The sequence below is a fragment of the Artibeus jamaicensis genome, unplaced genomic scaffold (genome assembly GCF_021234435.1).
Source record: "Artibeus jamaicensis isolate MK-2021 breed Jamaican fruit bat unplaced genomic scaffold, CSHL_Jam_final contig_777, whole genome shotgun sequence".
NCBI classification, from domain to species: Eukaryota; Metazoa; Chordata; class Mammalia; order Chiroptera; family Phyllostomidae; genus Artibeus; species Artibeus jamaicensis.
In genome coordinates this window covers 1,450,045-1,475,048 of record NW_026521966.1, presented here as the reverse complement: position 1 = coordinate 1,475,048, position 25,004 = coordinate 1,450,045, and the positions used below count along the sequence as shown (strand labels likewise).

Below are 25,004 nucleotides of genomic sequence, written 5' to 3'. Positions count from 1 at the left end.
AGATGAGATAGTCCTCTCATCTGCACAGTGGAGATAATAACGAAGTATTGGTTAAGGATTAAATGCGACAATAGATGGATTGGGTTGGACAATCAAGAGGGATGATTTTCTAAGGGTATACAGGTGACCTCACGGTGTCCTGACTTAACAATGCTTCTTGTCCTGGCTGAAAAGCACAGCCTCCTAGTGAGCATTTCACACCCAGCCCCATTACTGTAAAAAACAACTTTCTAATTCTACTAGCTCCCTCTGATCTAAATTTTGGTCTTTAACTACATCAGCCAGAGACTGAGAATGTCAGGACCCCAGGGCCTTTCAATCCAAGCCCTTTGGACACTGCTCTGATCTGTAAGTAACAAAAACTCAACTCAACTTAAACAATAAAGGCGCTTTATTGGCTAATGAACAAAAACGGTCCAGAGGTGGGGCCAATCCCATGCAAAGCTTAATGCTGTACTTAAACAACCTCACCAAGGACCTGGCTTCTTTTTGCCTCTTGACTCTCCCTTCAATAGTGTCAGCTTCAGGCTGAGAGTGGTTCTTTTCTTTTATTTAAATATTTTATTTATTTATTTTTAGAGAGAGGGGAAGGAAGAGAGAAAGAGAGAGAGAGGTACATCAACATGAGAGAGAAACATTGACTGGTTGCTTCTCAGATGCCCTCCAACTGGGGACTGAACCCTCAACCCAGGCCTGCGCCCTGACTGGGAATTGAACTGGCAACCTTTTGTTTCGTGGGACGATGCTGGACTAACTGAACCAAACCAGTCAGGGAAAGAGTGACTATTCTCCATGGGCCCAAGATGACCTCCAACAAGACTCAAGATTACCTACTTCCTCTTTCACATCCAGCAGGGTGGATAAAAAGATCCTCTACTCAAGATTCCAAGAAAAAGTCTTGAAATTTCCTCTGGCTGCATTGCCTTAGCTCATATGGCCATACTTGAACCAATTGCTATAGCCAGGGAGCTGGAATGTGCTGTTGACTTAGTTTTAGGTCATGCATGTACCCCTGGAAGTGATGACAGAGTCAGTTCAGCCAGATCATAAAATCCCCAGACAGAAATCAGGGGCTGCTGGGAAAGGAAATGGGGGAATGAACATTGGGAATGCAACCAACAACATCCGTCACATCCCTTGTTTTGTGGATGGAGAACTGAGACCAAGATCACAGCAAAGTGGGGCTGAGACCGCACCCTTGCGCTTCCATCAGCAGACCATGTACTATTTCTACTCTACTTTTACTTGTTAGGCCAACTTGCCCACTCCTGAGTGGTGATCATTGTGGGTTTTTTCCTTAAACCTGAACGAACTGGAGGCATCACATTTCAAACACCTCCAACGAGTTTCTAGTCAAAAGAAAACACCTATGCTCCAAGGATTTTTGCAGCTACAAAGATCAACCCCAGTACTTTGATCTCCTCTCTGGGGGCCCCCTGAGTACCAGTAGCTCCTGCTACTTTTAAGAGAAAAAATGCATTCTGGTGTGCAAACATTATTGCATATTCATGCACTCAAAATCTAATTTTAGCTGCAAAAGACTTCATTACAAGATGCTCACATAATTAAGCAGCTTTCTTCCCAGGGTTTGAAAGCCTGTCTATTCTTCTCTCTCATTTCCACATCACTGGGATTATCAGACTGTGTTTTAGCTTTTTAAAATTATACATTTTGGGTTTTCCAAATTGATCCACAACAGGAGATGAAATCCATGAAAATAACGTTTTAACACAGGCTTGTGTCACTCCACAGTCTTGCTATTAAAGATGGAATCTGTAGACAGTCAGGGTTTCACTTTTCATGGGCTCCTGATGCATTTACCACATTTCTCCCCTAGATACAGATCTGCTTTTATTCCTTGGCTGGCTGGAACAGTATTCTCTTTATGGAGAAGCTGTGCACTATAGACAAGACCTAACCTGGACACAAACAGAGGAAAGGTGTATCCTCTTCCCTGCTGTTCTGTCGCAGAGGCAGGCCCAGGGCTATGGCTGCTGAGAACCAGCAGCAGAGGGTCGGTCCTTTGCATTTCTTCACTCACCTCTTTGCTACGCATCCAGAAGCACCTGCCAAGTGTCAGGTCCCTCACCACGCACAGTGACTCAACGTGACCTGGATGTACCCTGACCTTATTATTCTACTCATCTGCATGCCTAACTAAGGTGCAAGTAAATTATAGTCATTGGAGCAGGCGACACTGCACCTGGAAGGAGAGGTCCCCGAGAAGCTGGTTGCTGGGAATGTACCCACCCATCTACCAGGAGGCATGGGCTGTGCTGCTGCTCCCCTGACTTGTAGGGTGAGGAAGGATGGAGCCCAGGGACTGTGCCTCGGCTGTGGTCCAGGCCATCTGTCCAGCCACACCTCTGCCTTCTCCAGCCCCATGGCTTCTGAGTCTTCTACTTGAAGGTCATCTGGGTGGGTGGCTAGGGAGTGAGGGCCACGGCCATGGAGCCAGTCTTAGGAGGAGGCCAGCTTTCCTTCTCTCCATCAGTTGAAACTGTGTTTCCTCTGAGACTCTGGGCTTGCTCTGGGGTGTAGGCATCCAGGGCAGCGTGGGAACCCGTGGTGGGTCTCAAGTGCTCCTAGAACTCGGGAGACACAGCCTCACGGGGCAGTCCCAGACTTGACTGTGGAGCCATGCTCAGCCAATACACATTTACAAAGCCCTTGGTGTTTCCAATTTTGAGCTGAGCCAGATGATGCTTGGGGGAGGGTCTAGAACAGCCTCAGTATCAACGTGGGTTTGGGGGAACCTCAGGAAGAACTTGGAGGCCACCAGGAGCACAGGTGCTTGAGCCCACTCATTGGCAAAACCAAAGGCTGGGGAGGCTTCCCCCTGAGGATGGGTGGTTTTGCGGGGCCCTGTAGCCCTGCCTTCCTTCACTAGGGGTAGGTAGCTCTCAGCCCCCCACCACTGGCCAGGGGCAGAGGGTCAGGGCCTCCCCACATCCAGCTTCCTTAAGCTTTCTCAAACCTCTCACCCCATTTTCTCCTTGTGATGCAGATTGGCTCAGGCCGAGGAGACATCAGATGAAGGACCCAGCTGGGGTTAGTCCAGGCCTGGACAAGCTGCAGAAGGGCTTGGGGGCTACCCAAGTTCAGGCCCACCCATCCTCTCCCTCTGTTTCCCCATCTCAGGGTTCAGTGTGCAATTAGGTTCTCCACAACTCTCCCGCATCTTGCTGACCTAGGCTATGTTCCTGGGTCCATTCCAATCTCTATACCTTAGCCCCCTGCCCTTCACAGCCTCATTCCTGAGCCCAAGATGTGTAGCAAAGGGTGACCCAGGAAGGTAATTACCATCAGCACCTCTGCCCCTACCAGGCTGAACACTAAGCAGCTGTATAAGGACAGAGTTCTTTTCTAGGTCCCACCTCTGTTCTTGCCCACCCACTCCCCTCCTACTGCTGCAGACTGGGAGAGATACACACAGCCCACGTCCCTTTCACCTCTTCTGTAAAACATACCAGGTTTTCTAAGCCTCTGAGCCTTTGCACATGCTGTTCTTTTTGCCTTAATTATTCTTCCCCTCTGCTCTGCTGGGATAATTCCTACCAATTTCCCAAGATCAGAGCAGAGACGCTGAGGTGCACTCCTGGAAGACCCAGGCACACAGCTGACTGCTGGGAGCCCGCACACAAATGGGGTCCTCTGCTACTGGGCTTCTCGCTCCATTTGTGACAGCCCCTCCCCTGGCCCCACCAGAATGAGCTGGGGGTTCAAAGAGGATGCCCTTCCTATACTCTTCTCCTTTTCCTGGAGGCCAGCGCACAGCAGGTCTCAGCATCTTTGGGTGTCCTCCCCCTCTCGTTGAGGGACTGGATGAACAGTGGGGGGAGGATGACAGCGTAGCAGAAACAGACAAGTGGTATGGCAGAGAGGCCAGTGACAGAAGGTGGTGGGGTGAATTAACAGAGGGACAGAGAGGGCTTGGCCATGGCCACTGGAGGTCAAGCAGAAGCTGCGGCCATGGCCACTGGGGGTCCAGTGTTATACTGTTGATAGACCACGCAGTTTCCCTTCCTCATGACCCAAGGACAGGACCCACAGAAAGCAGGGGCCTGTCAAGATGGGTAGGGAGGTCAGTCACAGTGATCCCCAAGATCTGACCTTCCTGGGATTCCCCAAGCCCCCACCTGATGGCATATGGGCCCTCGGGGCTGGGCCTCAGGGGTGTCCCTGACCCAAGGCCCAGCCCCCTCCCTGCCCCACTGGCCCCTCGCCCTCACACCTTGTATCTGAGGCATGGGGTGAATGAGCAGCTTTCCTGGGGACAGCTGGAGAAAGAAGCCAGGCAAACAGGCCCCATTCCAAGAAGCACTCATGTTGAAAGGGGCAGCAGGGGGTGCACAGAACCTGCCGTGGGTCCTGAGGTGGCTGCGTGTGTTAGGGGCGCTCCACATTGCCCACCCACAGAGAAGAGGGAGGCAGGACCGCAGAGTTCGTGGTGCCCAGTGGTCACACCACACACATTTATAGGGCGTCAGGGCTGCATGGCCCAGCAGCAGCAGAGCGCGAGCCCATCTCCATGCCCCAGTCCTTGCTGCCCACAGCGTGGATGCCCGCCCAGCCCAGCACCCCACAGTCAGAGCCCCGACCAGCAAGTCCATGCCTGGGGCTGGAGACAGGAAGCTGGGGGCCTCCTCAAGCCCTGGAAAACATGTGTCTGTGTGAGAGGGTGACAGACTGACAGCCTCTGGGGACACATAACCTGGCGCCTATCTGTGTTTGCAAGTCTGGGAGCATCTGGCACACACCGCATGGGGTCTTGGGCTTGTCAAAATGGGCACTGTGAGCATGGAGTGGTGTGTCTAAGCATGTCTGGCTAGGTGTGCGTGTCTGTTCCGTGACACCGTGTCTGCCTGAGCGGGCTAAGGGCTTGTGTCTGGTCTCCCTGCAGGGGAGGGAGGCAGCGCTGGGCCAGCCTCCCTGCTGGCGGCACGAGAAGCACTGTGTCCCAGGGAGGCCACCACCTCAGCACCTGAGTGGGTGTGACCCCAGCAGTGGCCGGCTCTCAGCGGGGTGGGAGAGCGGCCGGGTCTATCATCTGGGCACATACTCCCTGGGCAGCCCGGCCCAGTTGTGGTCACGTAGGGCCTTGTCTACTGTCCGGATGTAGCCGTTGATCAAGTCCTTCATCTCCGGGGTGAAGGGCTCGGGGTCGTGAGGGCGCCGGCCGTGCCGCCGAAAGCTGCCTTCCTTGTTGTTCTCCACGCAGAGCAGCCGCTCCTCACTCACGGACACGTTGAGGAAGGCCACCATCTCACGCAGCGTGGGCACCAGGCTGCGCCGCAGCTCCTCGTAGTGCACCACCAGCAGCCGCTTGCCGTACTTGAGCCAGTCCAGGACGTGTGAGGACCACCACGATGCGTAGCTGTTGACGAAGTCCGGCCATTCTGGGGAGGAGAGAGGGGTGCAGTGTCAGGGCCTGGCCTGGGAGGGCTGCTGGCCCTTCCGGATGCCCAGGGAAGCGGCCAGGATCTTCCACCACCCACGGCCCAGGGCCGACCTGCCCAAATGTCCTGCTGAGAAAGGCCTTCTGCATGACTTGGTGTGAACAGGGCTGATATCAGGCTGGGCTCTGAAGAGTCCTAAGCTGGGAAGATGTGACCTTGGCTCTGCCGGTCCCCCAGCAAACACATCAAATTAAAACAAATGTGAACTCTGTGTACCAAGAACTGGTTCTCTCTCTCATGTGCTATGGATTCCTTGACCTTAGGTATGGTACCTGGCCAGGGAGACCTGGGCTGGGCCTCAGTGCATGACATAGCAGTGTTAAAGACAGGTGGGAGACTAAGGCAGGCATCTCTTTTGAGATGACCCTCGTTTATCTTGATCTTGTCTCTGGCCACTGTGCACATCTAATGTGGGTGGTGGGAGCGGCTGCTGGGCCTTCTGGTGAGAGGAGGATGCCACGCAGGCCAGACTCGCCCTTCTGGCCTCTCCTGTGTGTCTGAGTGAGGGTGGTGCCTGGTGCTCACTGAGTCTGGTAGGCATGAGGCTGGCAGGGATGAGGTGGGCTTCACCTGTGGCACAGTGGGGTGGGAGGGCATGTGATGAAGCCATGGACAGGGCACCTGCCAACTTCTGCAGATGACCTACTACATGAGATTTCTCTTCCAGCAAATTAAGAAATTAGGTGTTTTATTGGGGGCTGGGAACGACGTATGCAAATGTTAAGAGTCACCCCAACAAAAAGTTTCCAAAATTGAGCTGTGGGAAGGCGTTTGCTTTCTATCATCTCCAGCACAACCTTATGAGGTGGGGACGGGACCACCTTGTCTGTCCGATGAGGGACCTGAGGCTCAGAGGCCTGCCACTTGCCTGGGGCCCTGGGCTGGTAAGGAGCCCAGGAGGGATCAGAGCTTAGCTGGCCTCCATCCTAAAGGGGAGTCAGCAAGGGGGACAGGGAAGCCTGGGGGGCCGGTCTGGGGAAAGAATGACAGGGGAAGGGGAGGACAAGGTCAGCTTCAGCTAATCCAGAGTCACACGGGGACACTGCCTGGCCTATGGCCCTATATCTCACCGTGCCACCCACCCTGCTGAGCACAGCTTTCTTTCTGACGGCTTAATTTTATATCACTCACCACCCTGACCTACACCTCTGTAATTCATTGCCTACAGGCTGACTGTGAGTACCCTGAGGGCAGAGACTGTGACCCCTTTCCCTGGGCCCCAGAGCCCTGCCCAGTGCATACAGTAGGACTTTAGTAAGTATGTGTCAGCGGGCTGACTCTGAATAAAGCTGCAGTGAGTGCCCACCCCGGACCACTTCTGCACCTTTGCTCTTCCAGTTGCGGTCAGCTGCATAGCCCAGGTGCCCAGCACACTTCCTGTTGAATTCAGCCACCAGGGACCTGTAGGGGTTCCGGATCAGCAGGATGGCCGAGTCGAACATCTCGATCTCCCTCCTGCCACTTTCGTGGGTCTTCACGCAGATGGTGCGCCGGCTCCGCCAGTGGTCCTTCTCACCCTTAAAGCCTGCCTCCGAGAAAAGAGAGCCGCTTTGGAGGAAGGCATGGTGGGGCCCCCACTGCCAGGAAGCAGGCAAATCTGAATGCCAACCTGCATCTCTGAGGGAAAGCTGACAATAGGGGCACAAGGGAGGCCCATGGATGGCAGAGCAAAGGGCACTGGGAGGGCTCACGGATGGTTGACAAGAGTGGCCCCTCAAGACTGACCCTGCCCAAGACAGCAGGAGATGTCTAAGAGTTGGGAAGGATGTTGTCTGCTAGGCAAGGGAGATAAAGCACCTCTTGCAGATCCCCAGGAGTCAGGGGGCCTGACCAGGTCCCATCTTTAAAAATGGGAGATGCGCCCTGGCTGGCGTAGCTCAGTGGATTGAGCGCGGGCCTGCGAACCAGAGTATCGCGGTTCGATTCCCAGTCAGGGCACATGCCTGGGTTGCAGGCCAGTTCCCGGCAGGGGACGCATGAGAGGCAACCACACATTGATGTTTCTCTCCTACTCTTTCTCCTTCCCTTCCCCTCTCTTGAAAAATAAATAAAGAAAATATTTAAAAAAAAATGGGAGATGCACATGTTTGGGCATTTTCTCATGAACATTGCAAATACGCTTGTGAGTCAACTATAGTTCCAGGCACAACTGGATGAAGAGACTGAGGCTCAGAGTGGGTGTGTAACTTGCCCAAGATCACACAGCACCATGGCAACAAAGCCAGGACTCTCTCTACGTGGCTGTGTGTATCCTTGAGAGGCTCGCAGATTCTACCCACCTCCCCACAGGAGTAGCAGGATCCCCATCATTACTTGCCAGGGCTGTAAGCAGCTACTGTCCCTCCCTGTGACCTTAACAGGACACCAACCTTGCATCTATGGAGGTTCTCTACCTGGGACGCCCCTCCCCCGCAACAGATCTGGCCGAGGTCTCATCTATGATGCTTGAGCACAGCCCTGCAGAACCCAGGGAACAGAAACCCAGTTTCTGTGAACCGAGCCCTGCTTCCACGGAACAGTCTCTCCGGGCTGGGGGCCCGCCTTCTCCCTGGTTTCCCTGGACCAGCACTGCGCGCTGGAGCCTGAATGACTTCCGGCTGAGAAGGCTGGACTCTGCCCGTCCATACGCACAGTCACATATTTATCAATTACAGTTATCGTGTGTTCGTTCTGTGTTGGATTTTATATTGGGGGTCAAGACTCAGACCCTGCCTTTACATCTGCAGTCTGGCAGGGAAATAGCCCAACTACACTACAGAGCACAGGGGCTTATGGGAACAAAGATTCGGGGGCACTAAGTAGAGGGTGTCATTGGGATGGCACTGAAGGCTTCCAGCAAAGATGCTCCCTGAACCTTGTCTGCTGACCGTACCCCAGCACAGATACGCCAGCCAGCGTGGGCACGTACTCCACAAATGTGCATGAGCTTATCTTGGGCTCTTAGAAATATAAATAAGACTCCACCTCTTTCATCAATGGCTGGGAATCATTTGTGTCTACAAACGCCTGGAAACTCGCAAGCCTCTTTTGAATTTGAAGTCCAGGTTCACCTACTAAAACGCGACATGTTTCAAACTTGTCTCTGCCAGGGGCCAAATTCCAAAAGGCTTTGACTCATTCTGTCAAACAGCTGGGAGTTTCTAGGAAAGAGGAGTCCAGCCCTGGGCTGAGTGGGCATGAAGTCCATTCCTGGACACCTGAGACCCCGGGGGCTTTTCCTACTTACCAGCCTACTGGTAGCTCTAGTTAAGAAACCCAGCTGCTGTTGGCATTGGCGGTACAGCGGTGAGCAGGGTTGCCTTCCGAGAAACCCAGCTGGCATACACTCGACAACAGAGAAATATATTCCACCAAATTTAAGTGTCACGTGACTTATCTGAGGTTCTTAGTCCTTCGACGGCCCACAGGCTCGAGCCGTTTCTGTTCATTTACTTGGCCTAATAAGGCCTCCTATTTCTGCAAGATTAGAAATCAGAATACTCTCGAAGATTTGGGGGCCTATGTTTAAAAAATAGCACTTTGATAAACTACCCCTTTCCTCCCCCCACCCAAAAGGAGGGAGAGATACAGTCTCACCTAATTATTGAGTACTCTGAAAAGGAAGAAAAATCCAAGAAACGTTTCTAGAGAGTGAATCTGAGCTACTTTGAATCCAGACTAGATCGCGTGACTTCTCACTCAGAGCGTGGTCCCGGGAGGCCTGGCTGCACCACTACCTGGGCGCCTGCCCTGAACGGCAGTTCCTGGGCCCCACATCAGATCAACCGAACCAGGCCCTCCGAGTGCTCGGCCCAGGAATCTGCTGAACCCAGCGAGCCCTCCAGAGGCTCGGGCACACGCTGTGGTGGAGGAGCACCAGGCCAGCGCTCCTCCGAGGGGCCGTCTGGCACAGGAGCCGCCTCTCCCCGCTCTCCCACAGCCTTCGCTCACCTTTGTTGTAGAGGGTCCCGTCGAAGTAATAGCTCCCTGTGTAGAAGCCGGTGGCGTGCTCGATGAGGTGCCGTGCCCAGGTGTTCCCCGCTCCCGGGAAGCTCGACAAGGCCACAAACACTTTGGATTTGGTGGGCAGGAACCTTCTGTCTGTGCACCGAGTGTCTGAAAACCAGAAGCCATCTCGGGGTCACTCACCCCCAGACTCGCCGCCAGACTCGCCTACACAGAAACTGCTGACCCAAGACTCCCACTTAATAGGAGCATGAACTGAGGCCCAGAAAGGGGCAGGGGTTTACCACCTACATGTTGGCTACACGGTTCTGCGGCTCCCCGGGGAAAGGCCCAGTGACAGTGAGGCCTCCAAAGCCCATGCAGAGTGTGGTGCAAATGGGCACCCTGTGGACCCCCAGCCCCTGCTTGTCTCCATGGCCAATGTCATAGCTACCCACTCAGCAGAGAGAACTCCAGGAGAGGTGGCTAGGGTCACGGCTGGGCTGACCAATGCTACACACCCAGGTACAGCCAACAAGGAACCAGTTGGACTAATTTCAGGCAAATGGAATTTGGGTCTGCTCTTCCTCCTGCCCCCCCCACCTCCCCCCTCACTGCTGGGGTGCATGAAATGATCAGGTAAAAGCCCAAAGCCCCATGCTGTGCCGGGTCACAGTAAGTACTCCATAAAGGTGGCAACATGCCCCCCCCCCCCCGCCCCGTCTGTTCTTCCTCCATCAGCTCGAAAGGTCAGCAGGGGCAGACTGGATGCGTGCACACCACAGCCCAGGAACCGTATAGGTCTCCAGGTCCTGTGCTGGCTCAGGGAAGCCTCTGAGGCCCTTGTGGCCACTGAGGTCCCATGGCACCCAACGCCACCCGCCTTACCATTGCTATGTCCTTCTGAACCCTGCCTCTCTGCTCTTCCTTTCTTCATCAAAACACCTTCCTCCCAGAGAAATTAAGATAAAGGTCAGGTGCTCTTCAAACTTAGCCCTGCATCCTGTGTCCACCCTCCAGGAATGGCAGAGGCTTCCTCCATCTCATTATCCCAAGACAAGACCACCCATGAAGATGCTTGGGTTGTTACATGGATGCCCTTCCTTCCCCAGGGCTGCACACTCAGCCATGGGCAGCATCCCAAACCCTCAGACCAAATGCCACAAACAGAGGCAGGCACAGAGGGGATAGCCCTTTATGCCTTGTACACCTAAAGGGGAAAGCTCACCTTGCACGGGAGTCTGGTAGACCATGCAGTACTCCGCCAGCCTCTGTGCCTCGGGGTCCTGGCCACACAGCGAGCTGTCCGCTGCATCCCGCAGGTTAAACTGGGGGGTGGGGTAAGCACAGTAGCACTCCCGGCCTCTGAGGATGGCCAAGGGGAACTCCTGCCAGACAAGGAGTAGAAGAGAAGCATCTGCGGTGAATGCAAGGGCCACGCCTCCTGCAGCTCGGATGCGGGGATGATGAACATGTGGACGTACTGCCAGCTACAGGGGATCAACAGGATGTCCGTCCATCCTTCCAGCGCCAGGCTCTGTGTCCAAGCCCACGGAGACCAACTCAATGAAATGTGACTTCTGCCCTCCAGTAGCTCCCAGCTGGCTGGTGATGGTCAACAGTCACAGCACAGTGACAGTGGTGCTCAGACAGAGGGGTGAACCAAGGGTGGAAGGCAGGGAGCAGGGCCTGGGACTGGACTTTCGAGATGTCTGGGAGGTCGTCAGGAGGGCGGGGGTGGGAACAGGCACTCAGACAGTGGGATCCACGCAAAAACACGTGTAGCTCAGAACAGGACGGATAAGCCCGCGTGGGGCAGTTAGGGCTCAACATGTCCCATGTTTAACCAACAGACTGAGAGCCCCAAACAGCTTCTGAATTCCTGATAGCTCTCCCTGGAGAAAGGCCCTACCCAACCCTTACACCTGGCTCCACTGCAGGGTGGGGTTCAGGGCCAAGGCCAGATCCCCACACACCCATCTCTCCAGGACAGGAAGGGTGAGCAAGAGTTGACTCAATGCACCACGACACTGAGCCCAGTGGGGGCTTCCCGAGGATGAAGGAACCCCGCCAGCGCTGGGCCAAGCCCGCTCCTGGCCTCTCACGGTTTCTTGTCCCCCTGAGGAGGCTGCACTATACCATGAGCAGAGCTGAGGCACTGGCTTCTGGAAGGCCTGGGTGTGAATTTGAGCTCCTGAGCTGGGTAACCTTGGGCAAGGTGCTGAACCTCTCTGAATTTCCCCATCAAACAAAAGTAATCAAATCCGCCTTGCAGGTTTATTAGGAGGACGAGATGAGAAGGGTCCTGACGCCGGCACTGGGCCTGTGCACGCTCCACGCTCCCACACGGGTGGGCGCGGCTCTTCCTCCGCCTCCTCACCCTCGGCATTAGTCACGGCTCACTCAAAAATCCCCCACCCGCCTCTCCCGCAGCTATTTTTGAGCAGCTACCGCGCACCGGGCACTAGGTAGGGCACCTAGCCCCGTCTCATGTCTGCATCTTGAACACAGGAGAGGCAAGCCTGCTGGAGTGTGCAGAGAGGAGTCGGGAGCGTGCGCGGGAGGGGGGCTGTGGGCGGAGGAGCCTTCTCACTGCCAAGGGAAGCGCGGCAAAAACCTCTTTATTTTTTGCCCACAGCGAAATCTCATAAATAAATAAATAAAAGTGAATCAATAGCAGTTTCTGGGCAGAGCCTGGCAACGCGGAGGATCTCAGAGAAGACAATGGAAGTGGAGTCCCCAGCCAAGGGAGGGCCAGGCGTTCCTGGGTGCTGACCCCTGCCCACCGTGCAGGGCCGCCGTTCCAGGCGTAGGCTGAGTTCTCTCCCCAGTGACAGCCTCTGCCTGCCCGCCTTGTCCTTTCCAGGGCCGAGGGGCAGCTTCACCTCTGCCAGGGCTTTGACCAGAGCCCACGCCCACGTCTGTCTCTCAGAGTAGGGACAGGGTGGGGGGAGGGCAGACTCACTTTTCTCATGTTACACACACCTACCCCCTACCCCCTCTCCCCCTCCCCCACACGATATCCTGCTGCACTGGCTGCTTCTTCTCAAGCTTCCAGCTCCTTTTTAAGAGGAAAAACTCTTAAATGTTCTATGTGACCATAAGCAAGTCCCCTCCACTTTGAAACCATTTTCCCATCTGTAAGAGGGACACACTCCATGAATCCACCTGCCTGTGGGAACTGGAGTATCTGGTTTCTCTCCGGCCCCCTCGCTAGTCTCCCCGGCCCACCCTGGATAGACTAGCAGGCTATCCCCAAGTCTTTCCTGGGAGAAGCTTGAACCTGGAATGGGGGGTTGGGGGGGCAGCTGCTCTGGGCATCCGTGGACCTCGATGTCAGGGGGAGGGATCACTGTGCAGCACAGAAAGCATTAGGTTTATAATGAAAAGACCTGGACTCAAGTTCCCATATCATAATTCGGCATCTGTGTGACCTTGGACAGGTTAGCTGCCCTTTCTGAACCTCGATTTCCTGCTCTGTAACATGGGGGTAATCATATCCCCCTCACAGAGTGCTGGGGAATAATGCATGAGAAGGACCCAGTGTCTACTATATAGTACGTGCTCCCCTGTTTTTATCACTTAAGGCCTTTCGCTGTGCCATCTGTCCACCTGACTCTCGCCTGTTTACCAGAGTGCCAAGAGTTTGTTTCCTAAGGCTTCTCAATGGCTCCCCTTCCAAGGCCCCCAAGCTCAGGACCAAGCAAAGGTCAGAAGCCCCTCCCCCACTTAGCACGTATGGTCTTTTACTCCCGATCAGGCACGTAAAACAACGAATGGCTTTCAAGACTCAGTTGCCACAATGAGCCCTTAACTTGGGGACCAGCCGCACCCCCAATGACAGCTGCCCTCCGTGTCAGCTGCGGGGACGGTCCAGCATGAGCAGCACTGGCCACTGGCACAGTGCAGAGCCCAGGTGACTGGACTGGGCAGTGAGTGGACAAAGGCTGACAAACCTTGTCTGCCCGCCCAGCTAGACTCCAGCTACCCAGGGCCCCCAGGCCACTTCTTCATAGGAAGTGAAATGTGAGTCCTGACCCGCAATCAGAACACCACTGGCTTTCTGGAAGTTCTGCTGACCTGAGTCCATGAGAAGCCATCATAGGAATTGTGGCCTCTGGCCTCTCTGGTCACCACCCACCCTCTCCCACAAAGTCCCCGTGCCACCTCCTCCCAGACCAACAGGCTCAGCGCAGCACGCAGCACGCGGGAACAAGCAGCTGGGGCACCCACGGCAGCAACAGGGGGAGCTCTCGGCCCCCGCCTGTGTCACCAGCTGTTACGGGCTGAATCATGTTCCCTATATTTCATACGTTGCAATCCTAACCCCCATACCTCAGAAATGAATTCATTTGGAGATACGGTCTTTAAAGAGGTCATCAAGCGTAAATGGGGCCACTGGGGCAGGCCCCCATCCAATCCGACTGGTGTGGTTATTAGAAGAAGAGATTAGAACACAAACGCACATGAACTGAGGGGCCACCACGTGAAGACACAGGGACAAGGTGCCATCTGCAAGCCCAGGACAGAAGAAACCAACCCTATCCACATGTTGATCTCAGACTTGTGGCCTCTGGAACTGTACGTCTTCATGAAAATACCAGTGCTGTTGTTTAAGCCACCCCTGGTCTGCAGCACTTTGTGACAGCAGCCCTGGTGAACTCACACACCAGCCTCCTTTCACGTCCTGGGCCACCACAGCCACATGCCACCCTCGGGGCCCTTGCACTGGCCGTCCTCGCTGTCTCGAATGCTCTGGCCCCAGGCACCCTCATGGCTTTCCCCCTCCCTTTCTTCACCTTCCCTTCTCTCTGAGCCTTTCTGGCTTCACCGTTTCAGGCCGAAACACTCCTCCCGCCACCTGGATATACACTGTCCCCCGGCCGTGTTTTCTGATTTTGTTTCAGAGGTGAACAGCGATGCAAGGCTCTGACCCCCAGTGTACCAGCCAGCCGGTCTCGATGAATGAAGACACACAGCATTTTCCTCACCCCAGGCTCCTCCATCCCTCCCCAGGCAGCCCTGCCTCCCTCACAGCAACCGCTACCCTGATTTCTACCACCACAGACTCATTTAGCCTATTCTCGAATGTCCTATAAATAGAGTCCTCCAATGTCTATTTTTGTGTGTCTGCCTTCTTTCATTCAGAAACACATTTGTTAAATCCACCCATGTAGTTTTATCTATTAGTACATTGTTCTTTTTATCGCTATTATTCTGTGTGTGAACATACCAATTTGTTAATTCATGCACTTGATGGACACACGGGCTGTTTCTGGTTTTTACCTATTACGAAAAAAGTCACTGTGAGTGTTCACATATAAGACTTTGAGTCAATGAATATTTTCATTTCTCGTGGGTTAATATCGAAGGTTCCTGCTTCATTTTTCTCCACAGAACCTGTCAGCATTCAACATATAATCTGTTTTACTTACCGACCTGTTTATTGCTTGCCTCCATCCCTGAGAACTTGAGCCAGAATCTTTGCGTGTCTGGTGAGCTTTACTGTCTTCTCTAGAACATCGTGGATATTTAATGAACGTTTGATGGACAACCCAATGAACAAAAGAATGAATGAATGAATGACTTCTTCACAGATCCTAACTCTCCCCAAAATTATTGGCAATGAATTTGGGCACGGGCCTTCTTGGTCATTTTTGCCCTGGGCAAGAGGGAGGAGAAGAAAACTGCTGCATCGCAGCCAACCACCCCCTCCCCAAGAGCAGGGACCCCGGGGGCCTGGGCTCCCCTGGGGTCCTGTTTAGAGAAGGTTTCACCACCGTGGTGGCTCTACTAAGGGCGGCTAGCTCTGTCTCCCTCTCCGGCTGCTGATGTGGAAGCCTCGTGGTCCTACATCCCAAGGCCGGGGACAGGCTGCCTCCCACCAGTGACCTGAACCTTTCTGCTTCCTTGAGTGGATTAAACTGTCAAGTTTCTGGGTGTTTGCAGAGCAACGGGAGAGCTGCAGACAGTAATATGGTTTTATTTACAACATAACCGCTTCAGCGACATCACTGGATTCTGAAAACACAGAACAATTTTTAGCCCCTTGAGGATTTCTAGGACACGATTTCCATAAAAATTAAATATTGATGAATCTTATCTCTCTGCCAACTTACCCACTCCCCTCCTCCCCCCGCCATCCCAGACTTCAGTGAGAGAGAAAGAGAATGCAGGGAGAAAGGAGAAAATGATTAGAAAAAGCAAGGCAAAAAAAGGTAGGAAGCGCAAACACAGATGTGGGAGCATATCACTAAAATCGACAGGGGGTTAAAGAGGGAGCCACTGAGCGTGTGTCAGAGAGCAGGATGGATACACATCCTAATCCTGACTCTTCCCCTCTAGCCTAAGCCTGCGTGTCTAGCTTGGAGCTAGGCCATGATGCAGCTGGGCTGGGCTCTCCAGGTGGCGGGGATCCATGTGCACAGGCTTGGTCATGGCCACGGGGTCAAGGAATGGACATTCCAACAGGGGAGGAGTGAGGCCCCAAGTAGGGCCTCTCTGCAATCTGTGTCTCATCTCCACCTTTGTTCCTCCTTGAGCACCTTTCTTGGGATCTCCATATTTACACAGAACTCCAGAAAGTTCACAGATCAGCACTTCAAGTTTCAGAAGGGAAACTGAGGCTTAGAGACTGGCAGTGAGCACCCAAGACCTTAGACCATCAGTGGGAGTGAAACAGAGCCAGCTTCCTGGGGTCCAGTCTGGAGCTTTGCCACACTCGACTCCTTGGAGGCAAACACATGAATGCATGGATTTTTGGAAGAAATCTGCAAACTAGCCAGAGGTTAGGCGTGGCCAGTCTTTTCCTCCAGGGCAGTTGCCTCCACTTCAGAGGCAAGTCTGATATTGAAGGTACAAAAAGGAAATGAAGGCGTCCACACAGGTGGCTGCACGTGGGCCGTGAGGGGCCGACTTCTGCGTTTGGTGCTGTCGGGCAAACGTCAAGTTGACGGAAAACCCATCAGCTGGTACTGTGATTGAGAGCCTGGGGTCTGACCGCAGAGCCGGGGTTGTGTGCTTTGGAAAGGCAGAGCCAGAATGAGGCTTGGTTCAGGCTACACATTGTCGACAAACTACTGAGCATCTCTGAGCCTTGGTCTTATCACCTGTGAAAGGGGCATAGCTTAATGATCATAGGCTGTGGAGTCAGCAAGTGTGGGATTATGGGAAGATGGATTGAATTCTGATTTCTGCATCTGTAAGGCGGGTTTGAGGACGGAGTGAAACACTTGTGAGGTGCCTGTCAGAGGGGAGACACTCAGCCACTAGGTTGGCCTGAGTCCAGGGGGGGCTAAAGGTGTGGGCATGGGGGCAGGGCCTTCCCCATAAGAAGAGCTGACTCACAGTCCCCTTGCATGTGTCCAGCCTCTAAGGGGCTGCTTCAAGATTTGGGGCAAATGTCAGGGTCTCCAAGGGCCTCTATGGGATGTTCTCTTGGGTAATGGCTCTCTGCAGACACCGAGCCCCAGCCAGGAGACCCACTGACCCTCTTCATGCAACATCCTCCCCGTCAGAGCCAAATGCACATCAGAGAGAAGAGCCCGTTAAACACCGTGGCTCAGAACCACCAAACCCGCGGGATCCCAAGGAGCCTGGTTTCCACTGACACGGGAGGGGACAAGTCCCTGGCCTCGGGCAGTTTCCCAAACATCCCCCGCACAGCAGAGGAACCGGGGGAAGCTGAGTAATCACGACCATTATTCCGTCATCTGGAACACTCGCTGTGCACGAGACACATGGATCACAGAACTCTTTCATGTCCACAATGTCACTGAGTCCCCCGCACTGTCTGGTGAGGCATTTCTGCCACTGCCAATCCCACTCAGTGCACGAGGACACTCAGGTCACGCTTCCGCGTGATTGTCCAGGATCACAAAGTGAGAAAGGGGCAGAACAGGGCTCTGTACCCAGGTCACTGTGACTCCAAAGCTGCCTTCCCACCACCTTCAGAATGAGAGGCCAGGTGACTCACTGCTCCAAAGGACCAAAATTCTTAAGTGCACACTGAAAATGCACACATCCTGTGCCCCAGCAATTCCGCATCTGATAACATAGCCCCAGGAAATAATCATGAACATGCTCAAAGGTCTACCCGCAAGGATGTTCGTGCTTGGAAGTACTGTTTATAATAACAAGAGGAAAAAACAAGAAAAAGCCCAAATATCCGACAGTAGAGGATGGAATGAACACCCTATGGCCATGAAGCATGGGCAAAGGAGGTTCATAAAACACTAAATGATAAAAGGAAATAAATGGCGGGAAAGAGTCAATTCATTAAAAACAGACCCACATTTACCCACCTTTCTCTATGTAGACACAGATGTGTGTGTGTGTGTGTGTGTGTGTACCTACAATAAAAGACCAAAAGTGTGCAAAATGTTCTTAGTTGTTTTCTCTGATGTGGCAAAGTTAGAAGCAAGTTTTAATTTATTTCTACATTTCCAAAAATTTCTAAAGCTTCCTAAAATAAAACCCATGTAATCCCCCCCCAAAGAAAACAATACATGTTCATTAAAGACACACAGAATAACATCAACAGGTTTACTATAGAATTTTTATAAGCAATCCGAAGCCACACCCTATCAGGCACCGACTGCAATGACTCTACAGCATGTTGGCAAAGAAAAGAATTCTTAATGTCAAGGTAATAATTCACAAAGCCCAGACTCCTACAGACCCAACCTTGGCCGAGCGTGGGAACGGTGTGCCCCATGGAAGCAGCTCGTCTGCCAGGGCAGACGGTGTCTGTCGGGGTCCAAGTGGATTTAGGCAGAGCGGCCGCCCAGCAGAGAGCAAGCAGGCTCCACAGTAACACGTGCTTTTCCATTTCACAGGCGGCTGGATTAGTGCTGCCATTAAATGGCCAAAGAAAACCCCCTGAAAGAAATGTCAATGGGAAAACATCCAGGAGATAATTATGCTCTAGGAAGAACTTATACACCCGAAGGAGACTGAAAGAGGGCAAAAGGAAAGGCCCTCTCCCCCCTCCCCCCAGCCCCGGTTCCTGTCCCTCCGACTCCCTTCTCGGCAGAACCGCTGGCCATGGCCACTGGCTGTGGCTGGCAGATAAAACCTCAGATCACAAGGCATAACAGCTGGCGAAGCTTTCACGTTAGCAATCTATTTACAGATGGCATTAGACTTCACTCATCAGCCCCACTGTGGGACCGCACACTCCCACAAATGGTCTGTTTGCACACAAATATCAGGCTTCAAAATTAATCACCCCCAGATTGGAACTGGTAATAACACAAATATCTAAGCTCCTCCCTCCTCATCCTCACTTCTGCCCAAATAAGGAGGTGATAGGTCCCTGTGTACTGGGAGGGAGCAGGTTTCCTTCCATCTCCATATGATCACGGACAATTAGACAAGATCATTTCACTGTGTTTAAAAACACCTCACATTGGTCAAGTCCCTCTCGCTGGCAGAGAGAGATCATTAAGATTCTGAGAGTCCTCAAAATGTCCTTTTGCTGTCAAACTATACTCGTGGAGCACCCCAAAACCATTTCCACTAGCTAGCAAAAAACAATAGAGATTTTAATCTGGGGCTTCAAATAAACCCCAGGTGGTTGCAGGGCACTGTGAGGGAAGCGCCCCCTCTTTTCCTGTTTCCAGGCCCCACCTCTCACATCTGGTGCGTGGGAGGGAGGAGGGGCCAGGACCCAGCCAGACCTAAAGAAGCCCTTAGTCCCCTCCCCCAGCTTTAGCGCTGTCCTATTTAAAATTCTTCTGTGAGCATTTTCCATCATAAAAGTCTGTGCAAACATGTTCAATGGTTGCATTATAGTCCAGTGTATGGCTGTGGCTTAATGTAACCATTCCCACATCATAGAACATCTGAGCTTGTCTTTCAGCCAAATTAGGATGAGATGAGGCTTCCACTGGGTCAGCCCTGCAGCCTCAGTGCTACTGGCCTCTCTGGGGGGGAAGCGCTTGGCACTTCAGACAGGAAAGTATAACCAGACATCTCTGACTTCCCCTCTCTCACCCACCCTCCACATCCAGGAAAGAGAGAAAACCACTGCTGCAGAGGTTGGGGCTGGGTCAGCTGGACTTCCAACTGCTCTCTCATCTACCAGACCTCAGCACCAGAGGCAGAACTTCCTCCTGCATCCTCACCAAACAGATGGAAAACACAATCGTCTAGCAGGGTGCAGACTCCTGGCAAATGTAGGCTGTGTTGCTGAGCTGCTCCCTAGGGCCGTGTTCTGACCGGGCATGAGGAGATAATCTTGTCCTGCAGGGGACATTTGGTCTTGTTTGGAGACAGTTTGGGTAAAAATGCTGCTGAACATCCTATAATGCACCAAATGATCCTAAAACAAAGGGATCCACAGAGAACAGCCCCCCCGCCACCCCAGGAGCATCCTACCTGCAGCTGTGAAGTACCACTCAGGGCGCACCACAGTAGCTCCCTGCTACCCACACAGAGAAGTCTGGACTTGGAGGCAGGCATCCAAGGCCCACTGCAGTTTGTCCCCACCCCACCTTCCACACCACACTGTGCAGCCCTCCACTCTGGGCAAGCCGGGATGCTTTCCACCAGCCCCCTCCTGCTCATTAGTTGCCTAGTCTTACGATGCACCCCTCCCACCCTTGTCCGCCTGTTGACACGGTACCACATCTTCCGGCTCCAACCCTTCCCGAAAGGCACAGTCCTCCCTAAGTCTGCCGCCAAGCTTCCCTCACCCCCATCAGGCACTGACTTCATTCTGCCGGGTCCTGTCCTAGGCCCTCCTCACCTCGTGAGTGGGGGCCCGGTCTCCCCCACCTCTGAGCTCTGCTGGCACCCCCATCCCCCCGTAACTGTCAGCACAGGCATTTGGCCACATCTCACTGCATGTGTCCTGCCAAGACTGGCTTTTAGCGTTAAAGCTGGAAACTGCGACTCTGTTCTTGACAGCTGCAAACTTCCGAGGGTCTGAACAATGGACTGGCGGAAACGCCACCCTCCCCTCCCACCAGACAACACACACAGGCAAGGTCAGAAAGAGAAACAAGCCTTGAAGGCAAAGGCTACTTTGGAGAATCTCAGACGCCCTCTCTTCCCGGTTTTGACCTCACAGTTCCCATGAGCACTAACCAGAGCTGAGCGGTAGCTTGTCCTTGAAAGACACAATGAGGAGAGACACACAAGGTGCTAAAGTGCAAAATGGCAGAAGCAATCGAGCGCCTGCAGGTACGTTTGGCACACACTCCAACGTGAAATTGCAGCGATGTGGATTTGTGCCAGTAAAAATGAAGAAAGGCTGAAAATAGCAGGCGAAGAGTTTTAAATCTTCAAGCTGTGTGTCTGTAATCATGAGGCAGAAATCTCTGGGCCCTCGTGGGCTGCCCCGGGGGAGGAGGCACCCCCAGAATACTGGGATATCCACCCGGGAGGCTGCTTTGAAGTCGCTGCCCCTTTACTCACAGGGCGCACCCTCCTTTTCCTCTCCTCCATCGCTGGTGGGGGTGTAACATTAGCATAACCTTGGCCAAGGGCAACATGGCAATGTTTGCCAACACGAGGACAGGCAGTCTGTGACCCAGCGTCTCCCTGGAACTCGGCCTCACAGATCCACCGAAACAAAACGAACCACCCACAAGGAAAGCCATTGCAGCCTTATTTGTAAAAGCAAAAGACTGGAAACAAGCTAAATGTGTAACAGCAGGGGATTGGTTAAATAAATTATAGGACATCCGAGTAATGGAATAAAAGATTGGGAAAGCACTTTCCCTGCCAATAGGGAGCAATCGCTAAGACAGACTGTGGAGGAAAAGGAGTCGGGAACAGGGGGGTGCGAGCAGCCCGTCCCCATCTGTGGGCTTGGGAAGGAGCAATGCCTCTGAAGGAAGCAGTTGCCTGCATACTCGTGGAATCTCCCCGAGAGTGGACACAGGAAGTCAGGGCCATGGGCTGCCTCCAAGGAAGGACAGACTGGCGGGGGTGCCACCCGGGACAAGAGGAAAACTCCCCCCTCTGGACACTCTGGTGTCTTTTTATTGTGTCCCATACGAGCATACTACCTGTTGAAAATATGTCACAACACTGAGGACACGCGGCAGTGATGCCTGTTTCCTGCCGTGTCCTCTTCTTTCCTCTCCTCGCTCCTGTTGCCTGCTTGCTGCTCTCACCCTCTCGGTTGCCCTCCCCACAATGTCACACAAAGACAGCAGCCTGAGAGCACAGGGGCACGGTGTCCAAAGTGGGCTGTACAACCAGTCACTCCACATCCGTGTGTGAACCTGCGCTGCCTCTGTAGCAAGTGGGGGTCAGAGCATCCCCCTCAGGGAGTGCTGGGAGGGTTAAAGCAGAGCGCCCAGGACACAGGACGCCTCTGCAGGCCTGCAGCCTGGTTGGGCCCAGTCGAGCTCCTCGGACTCCAGTGGGGGCTCTCCAGGGACCTGCCCTGACCGCACGTGTGAAGGCGGCCCCGGGAAGCAGCTTGTTTTCTTGCACACACACAAGCAGGTGTCCCCGCTGCCTCTACCCTGGGCTCTGCTCCCAGGAGAAGGAGAGGGGAAGTACGGCTCCTCGGGCCAGATGTCTGCAAATCAACAAACTGTTCATGGCTCACTGCACGTGTCTTGTGATTCCCCGATGCCCAAGACATCCCTGGCAGAGGCTTCGGGAATGCTGGACGTGCAGGAGAGCCACTTCCAAGGCTGCGTGCGTACAAGAGGAAAGTGCCCACGAAAGGCTTTGTCTCCACCCGCCTCCCAGGGAAGCATCTCCAGCTGAGGATGGGTTGCTCCCAGGGAGATGGGGGGAGTACCTGTGGAGGGCAGGTTCCTTCATACCCAACCACATCTGCCTTCCCTGAGGCCCACTTCCTGTGCCCCTCAAACCACCAGTGGGCCACGGAGCTATACTGTGTTCAAACCCTGGCTCCCTCGTTGCTGTCTGTGTGAACCCAGGTGGAAAGCTCAAGCTCTCCCTGCCTCCGTTTCCTCACCTGCAAAATGCAGACAATCACAGCAACTATTCCACAGGGTTGTTACAAGGATTAAATGGATTAACACTTTTGAGCTTGGAACAGTACCTGGCATGGAATAAATGATCAATACATGTTAGCTACTGTTGATAACTACCATCATCTTCATCTTCATCATCATTGTCAAGACTCTCCTCTCTCCTGGCCCCACTCCGGTACAGGCCAGGTGCCACGGCCCCATTAAGGCTGGTGAGCCCTGCACACAGCAGCACCCCGGACCCCAGGCTGCTGCCACAGAGGCCTAGGGCTGCAGCCTCCAGAGCAGCCTGGAGACCACCGCACTGCATCCCAGACCTCAGTGCTCTCTGGACAGCCTGCTGGCCTCAACAGCCTCGCTTAGCAGCTCCTGGGTACTGCCTTTTGCAAGCCCTGCCTGGCCTTGGCCAACGTTCCTGCCCCAGAGCTAACACACGTAGCAAGGGCCATGGCCTCTGGTGCCCTGCCCAGCCCCTTCAGAGTCGGCTCCACTCCTCAGCTCATGCTGAAGCAAAGGTGCCCACCCATATGAACACAGGCCCTGAAGTCAGGTTCATGGGCCAACACTGTCAGCACACAGAACAGAAAATCCACCTGCTGTCCCCAAGTCCCGAGCCAGCATCTTCCTGCTGCCAAACCAAGTCTTAAAATTTAACATCTGACACTGGTGCCAAGAGCTCACATCGAGAAGGGCATGATCCTTTCAGCTTTCGCAACTTTCGCTGACAATTCCCCACCCGGCCTGGGATCGCCGGCCCCGGCAACAGGCTCCCTGTGGGCACCCTCTCTGATGTCCGAGGTGGGGCCCGCGGCTCCGAGAGCAGACGTACGTCTGCAGCCCAGCACTGGCACCTGCCCCCCGAGACCACCTCACATGTTGAACTGTGGTGGATTAAAATTGGTCTTACTTTCTGGGCACAAAATCCAGAACACGTCTCCACTGTCACATTGGCTTGTATCAGGGAGTCAGGGAAGGTGTGTGTGACGTTCTCCGGCAGTCGGAAGCAGCCGCGGTATGTGACTGTCCTCCCTGTGGAAGAAAAGGGGTTCCGGTGAGAAACTGTGCTCACGGCTGTTGGTGCCTGTCCTGAGGGAAGCTGGTGATTTCAGATCCTGGAACAGGTGTAACTGTCCTCAGGAGGGGCAGGATTCACACCAGAGAAGGCAAACCGCCCCGGATGGGGTGTGATCAAGCGGAGCTCCGGAGAGAAAACAGGCATCGGGACCTTGGTCACCAGGGGTCACTGACAAGGGGCCACTTGTCTGAAACTTCAGGTCACACTATTGCCGCCAGCTCTCGGGGGACGGTGTCCCTTCCTGCCTGCCTTTCTGCCTTCCTTCCTCCCTCCTTCCCTAACTCCCTCCTTTCCTGCCTTCCACAGTCTGCATTATACACCTATGATGGGCCAGATTCTGCAAGAAGTGACCCCAGAGGCTGATATTCTGGAAAAGTCTGTGACTTCCCTGTGAATGTGTGGAAAGAAAAGTAGATTTGGAAATCTGAAATCCTGCCATGTTCTCTTTCACTGTGCCACTGAGTCCACCACTGTTTTGCTTCCTCCCTGATCTTGAACTCCCACCAAATTCTAGGAATACTCCTTAAGTCTGTGTTATAGAGGAAGCCTCTGGCCACGGTGTTCTCCAGATGTTCAAGTGCAAAATTGTAGATCCCTAGTCAGCTTCCCTGGTGCTGAACAAACCTTCTGGAATGTTCCAGCACCAACTGCTCATACTTCTTCCAGACTCATCCGATTTTCTCCGATGGCAACCTGATTCTCACACCAGGCTCCTCTGAACACCAGATGTCCTGGTGCCCAGCATCTCTGCCTGCTCCCTCTGCCTGCAGCAGCCCATGACCAGCAGCAGAAACCCTCACCAACCAGCACCCTGGCGGGAGGGCTCTCCATTCAAAACTGCAAAGCAAGATGGAGCCCTGGATCTGGAAGCCCATTTATTTAACCAACCATGTCACTGGTAGTTTTGACGTCAGGACACCAACCTATTTGGGCACAAATGAAGGAAAGCAGCCTGGTGCCAGGAAAACCATCCGGGCTGAGCATCCTAATGACTGGAGGTCAAGTCCTGGCACTGCTGGTGACTCGCTCTGAAACTGGGCCATGTCATGGCCTCTGATTCCTCACCTACATAATGCCTGGCAGCCAGAGCTGTTCTGAGGGGCAACGTGCTCCCATGCGCCAGCCCCTGATGTGGCTGCCCTGGCCTTTGGTGGGAGGGCCTGGGGGCGTGGCTTGTGCTGGGGTCACAGAATTCCTTCCTGTCCTGGAGCATGATTGGGCCCCCAAAGAACAAAATAGGTAGATGGGCCAGCCCATGGCTCTCAGCCAGCTGCTCTGGGGTGGGACGGACAATGAGAGACAGGCTGCAGGGCATGTGACAGAGAGGCTGAGCAGCATGGGCAGGGCACAGACCAGCTGGGGTCATGGGCATCCCAGGCCACAGGGACAGCTCCAGGGGGAGGCTGCAACTGGGTGGCCCCTGTGCTCCCCACCCCCAGCCCTGACCCTGACACACAGCAGGTGCCCAGTGAGGGCTGAGCGGATGAATAAACTCAACACAACAGGGTGTGCGGGGGCCCAGCATACACTGCAATGCCTGAGCTGCTGGGGACGGCAGCCTCGGCTGCCTCTAGACATCATCAC

General features: G+C 53.9%; 1 protein-coding gene across 3 annotated transcripts in view; it reads right to left on the bottom strand.

Annotated features, from left to right (window-relative positions):
- Positions 1-4,439: 4,439 nt before the first annotated feature.
- Positions 4,440-25,004, bottom strand: part of WSCD1 (WSC domain containing 1) — a 40,313-nt gene continuing 19,748 nt past the window's right edge. For all 3 annotated transcript variants that reach the window (XM_037126736.2, XM_037126737.2, XM_053672599.1), the window contains exons 5-9: positions 23,253-23,374; positions 10,612-10,771; positions 9,390-9,554; positions 6,784-6,984; positions 4,440-5,399 (exon numbers count right to left, since the gene is read on the bottom strand). In XM_037126736.2, coding sequence (XP_036982631.2) covers positions 5,047-5,399; positions 6,784-6,984; positions 9,390-9,554; positions 10,612-10,771; positions 23,253-23,374 — 1,001 coding nt within the window. In that variant the 3' untranslated portion in view covers positions 4,440-5,046. The remainder of the gene's footprint in view (positions 5,400-6,783; positions 6,985-9,389; positions 9,555-10,611; positions 10,772-23,252; positions 23,375-25,004) is intronic.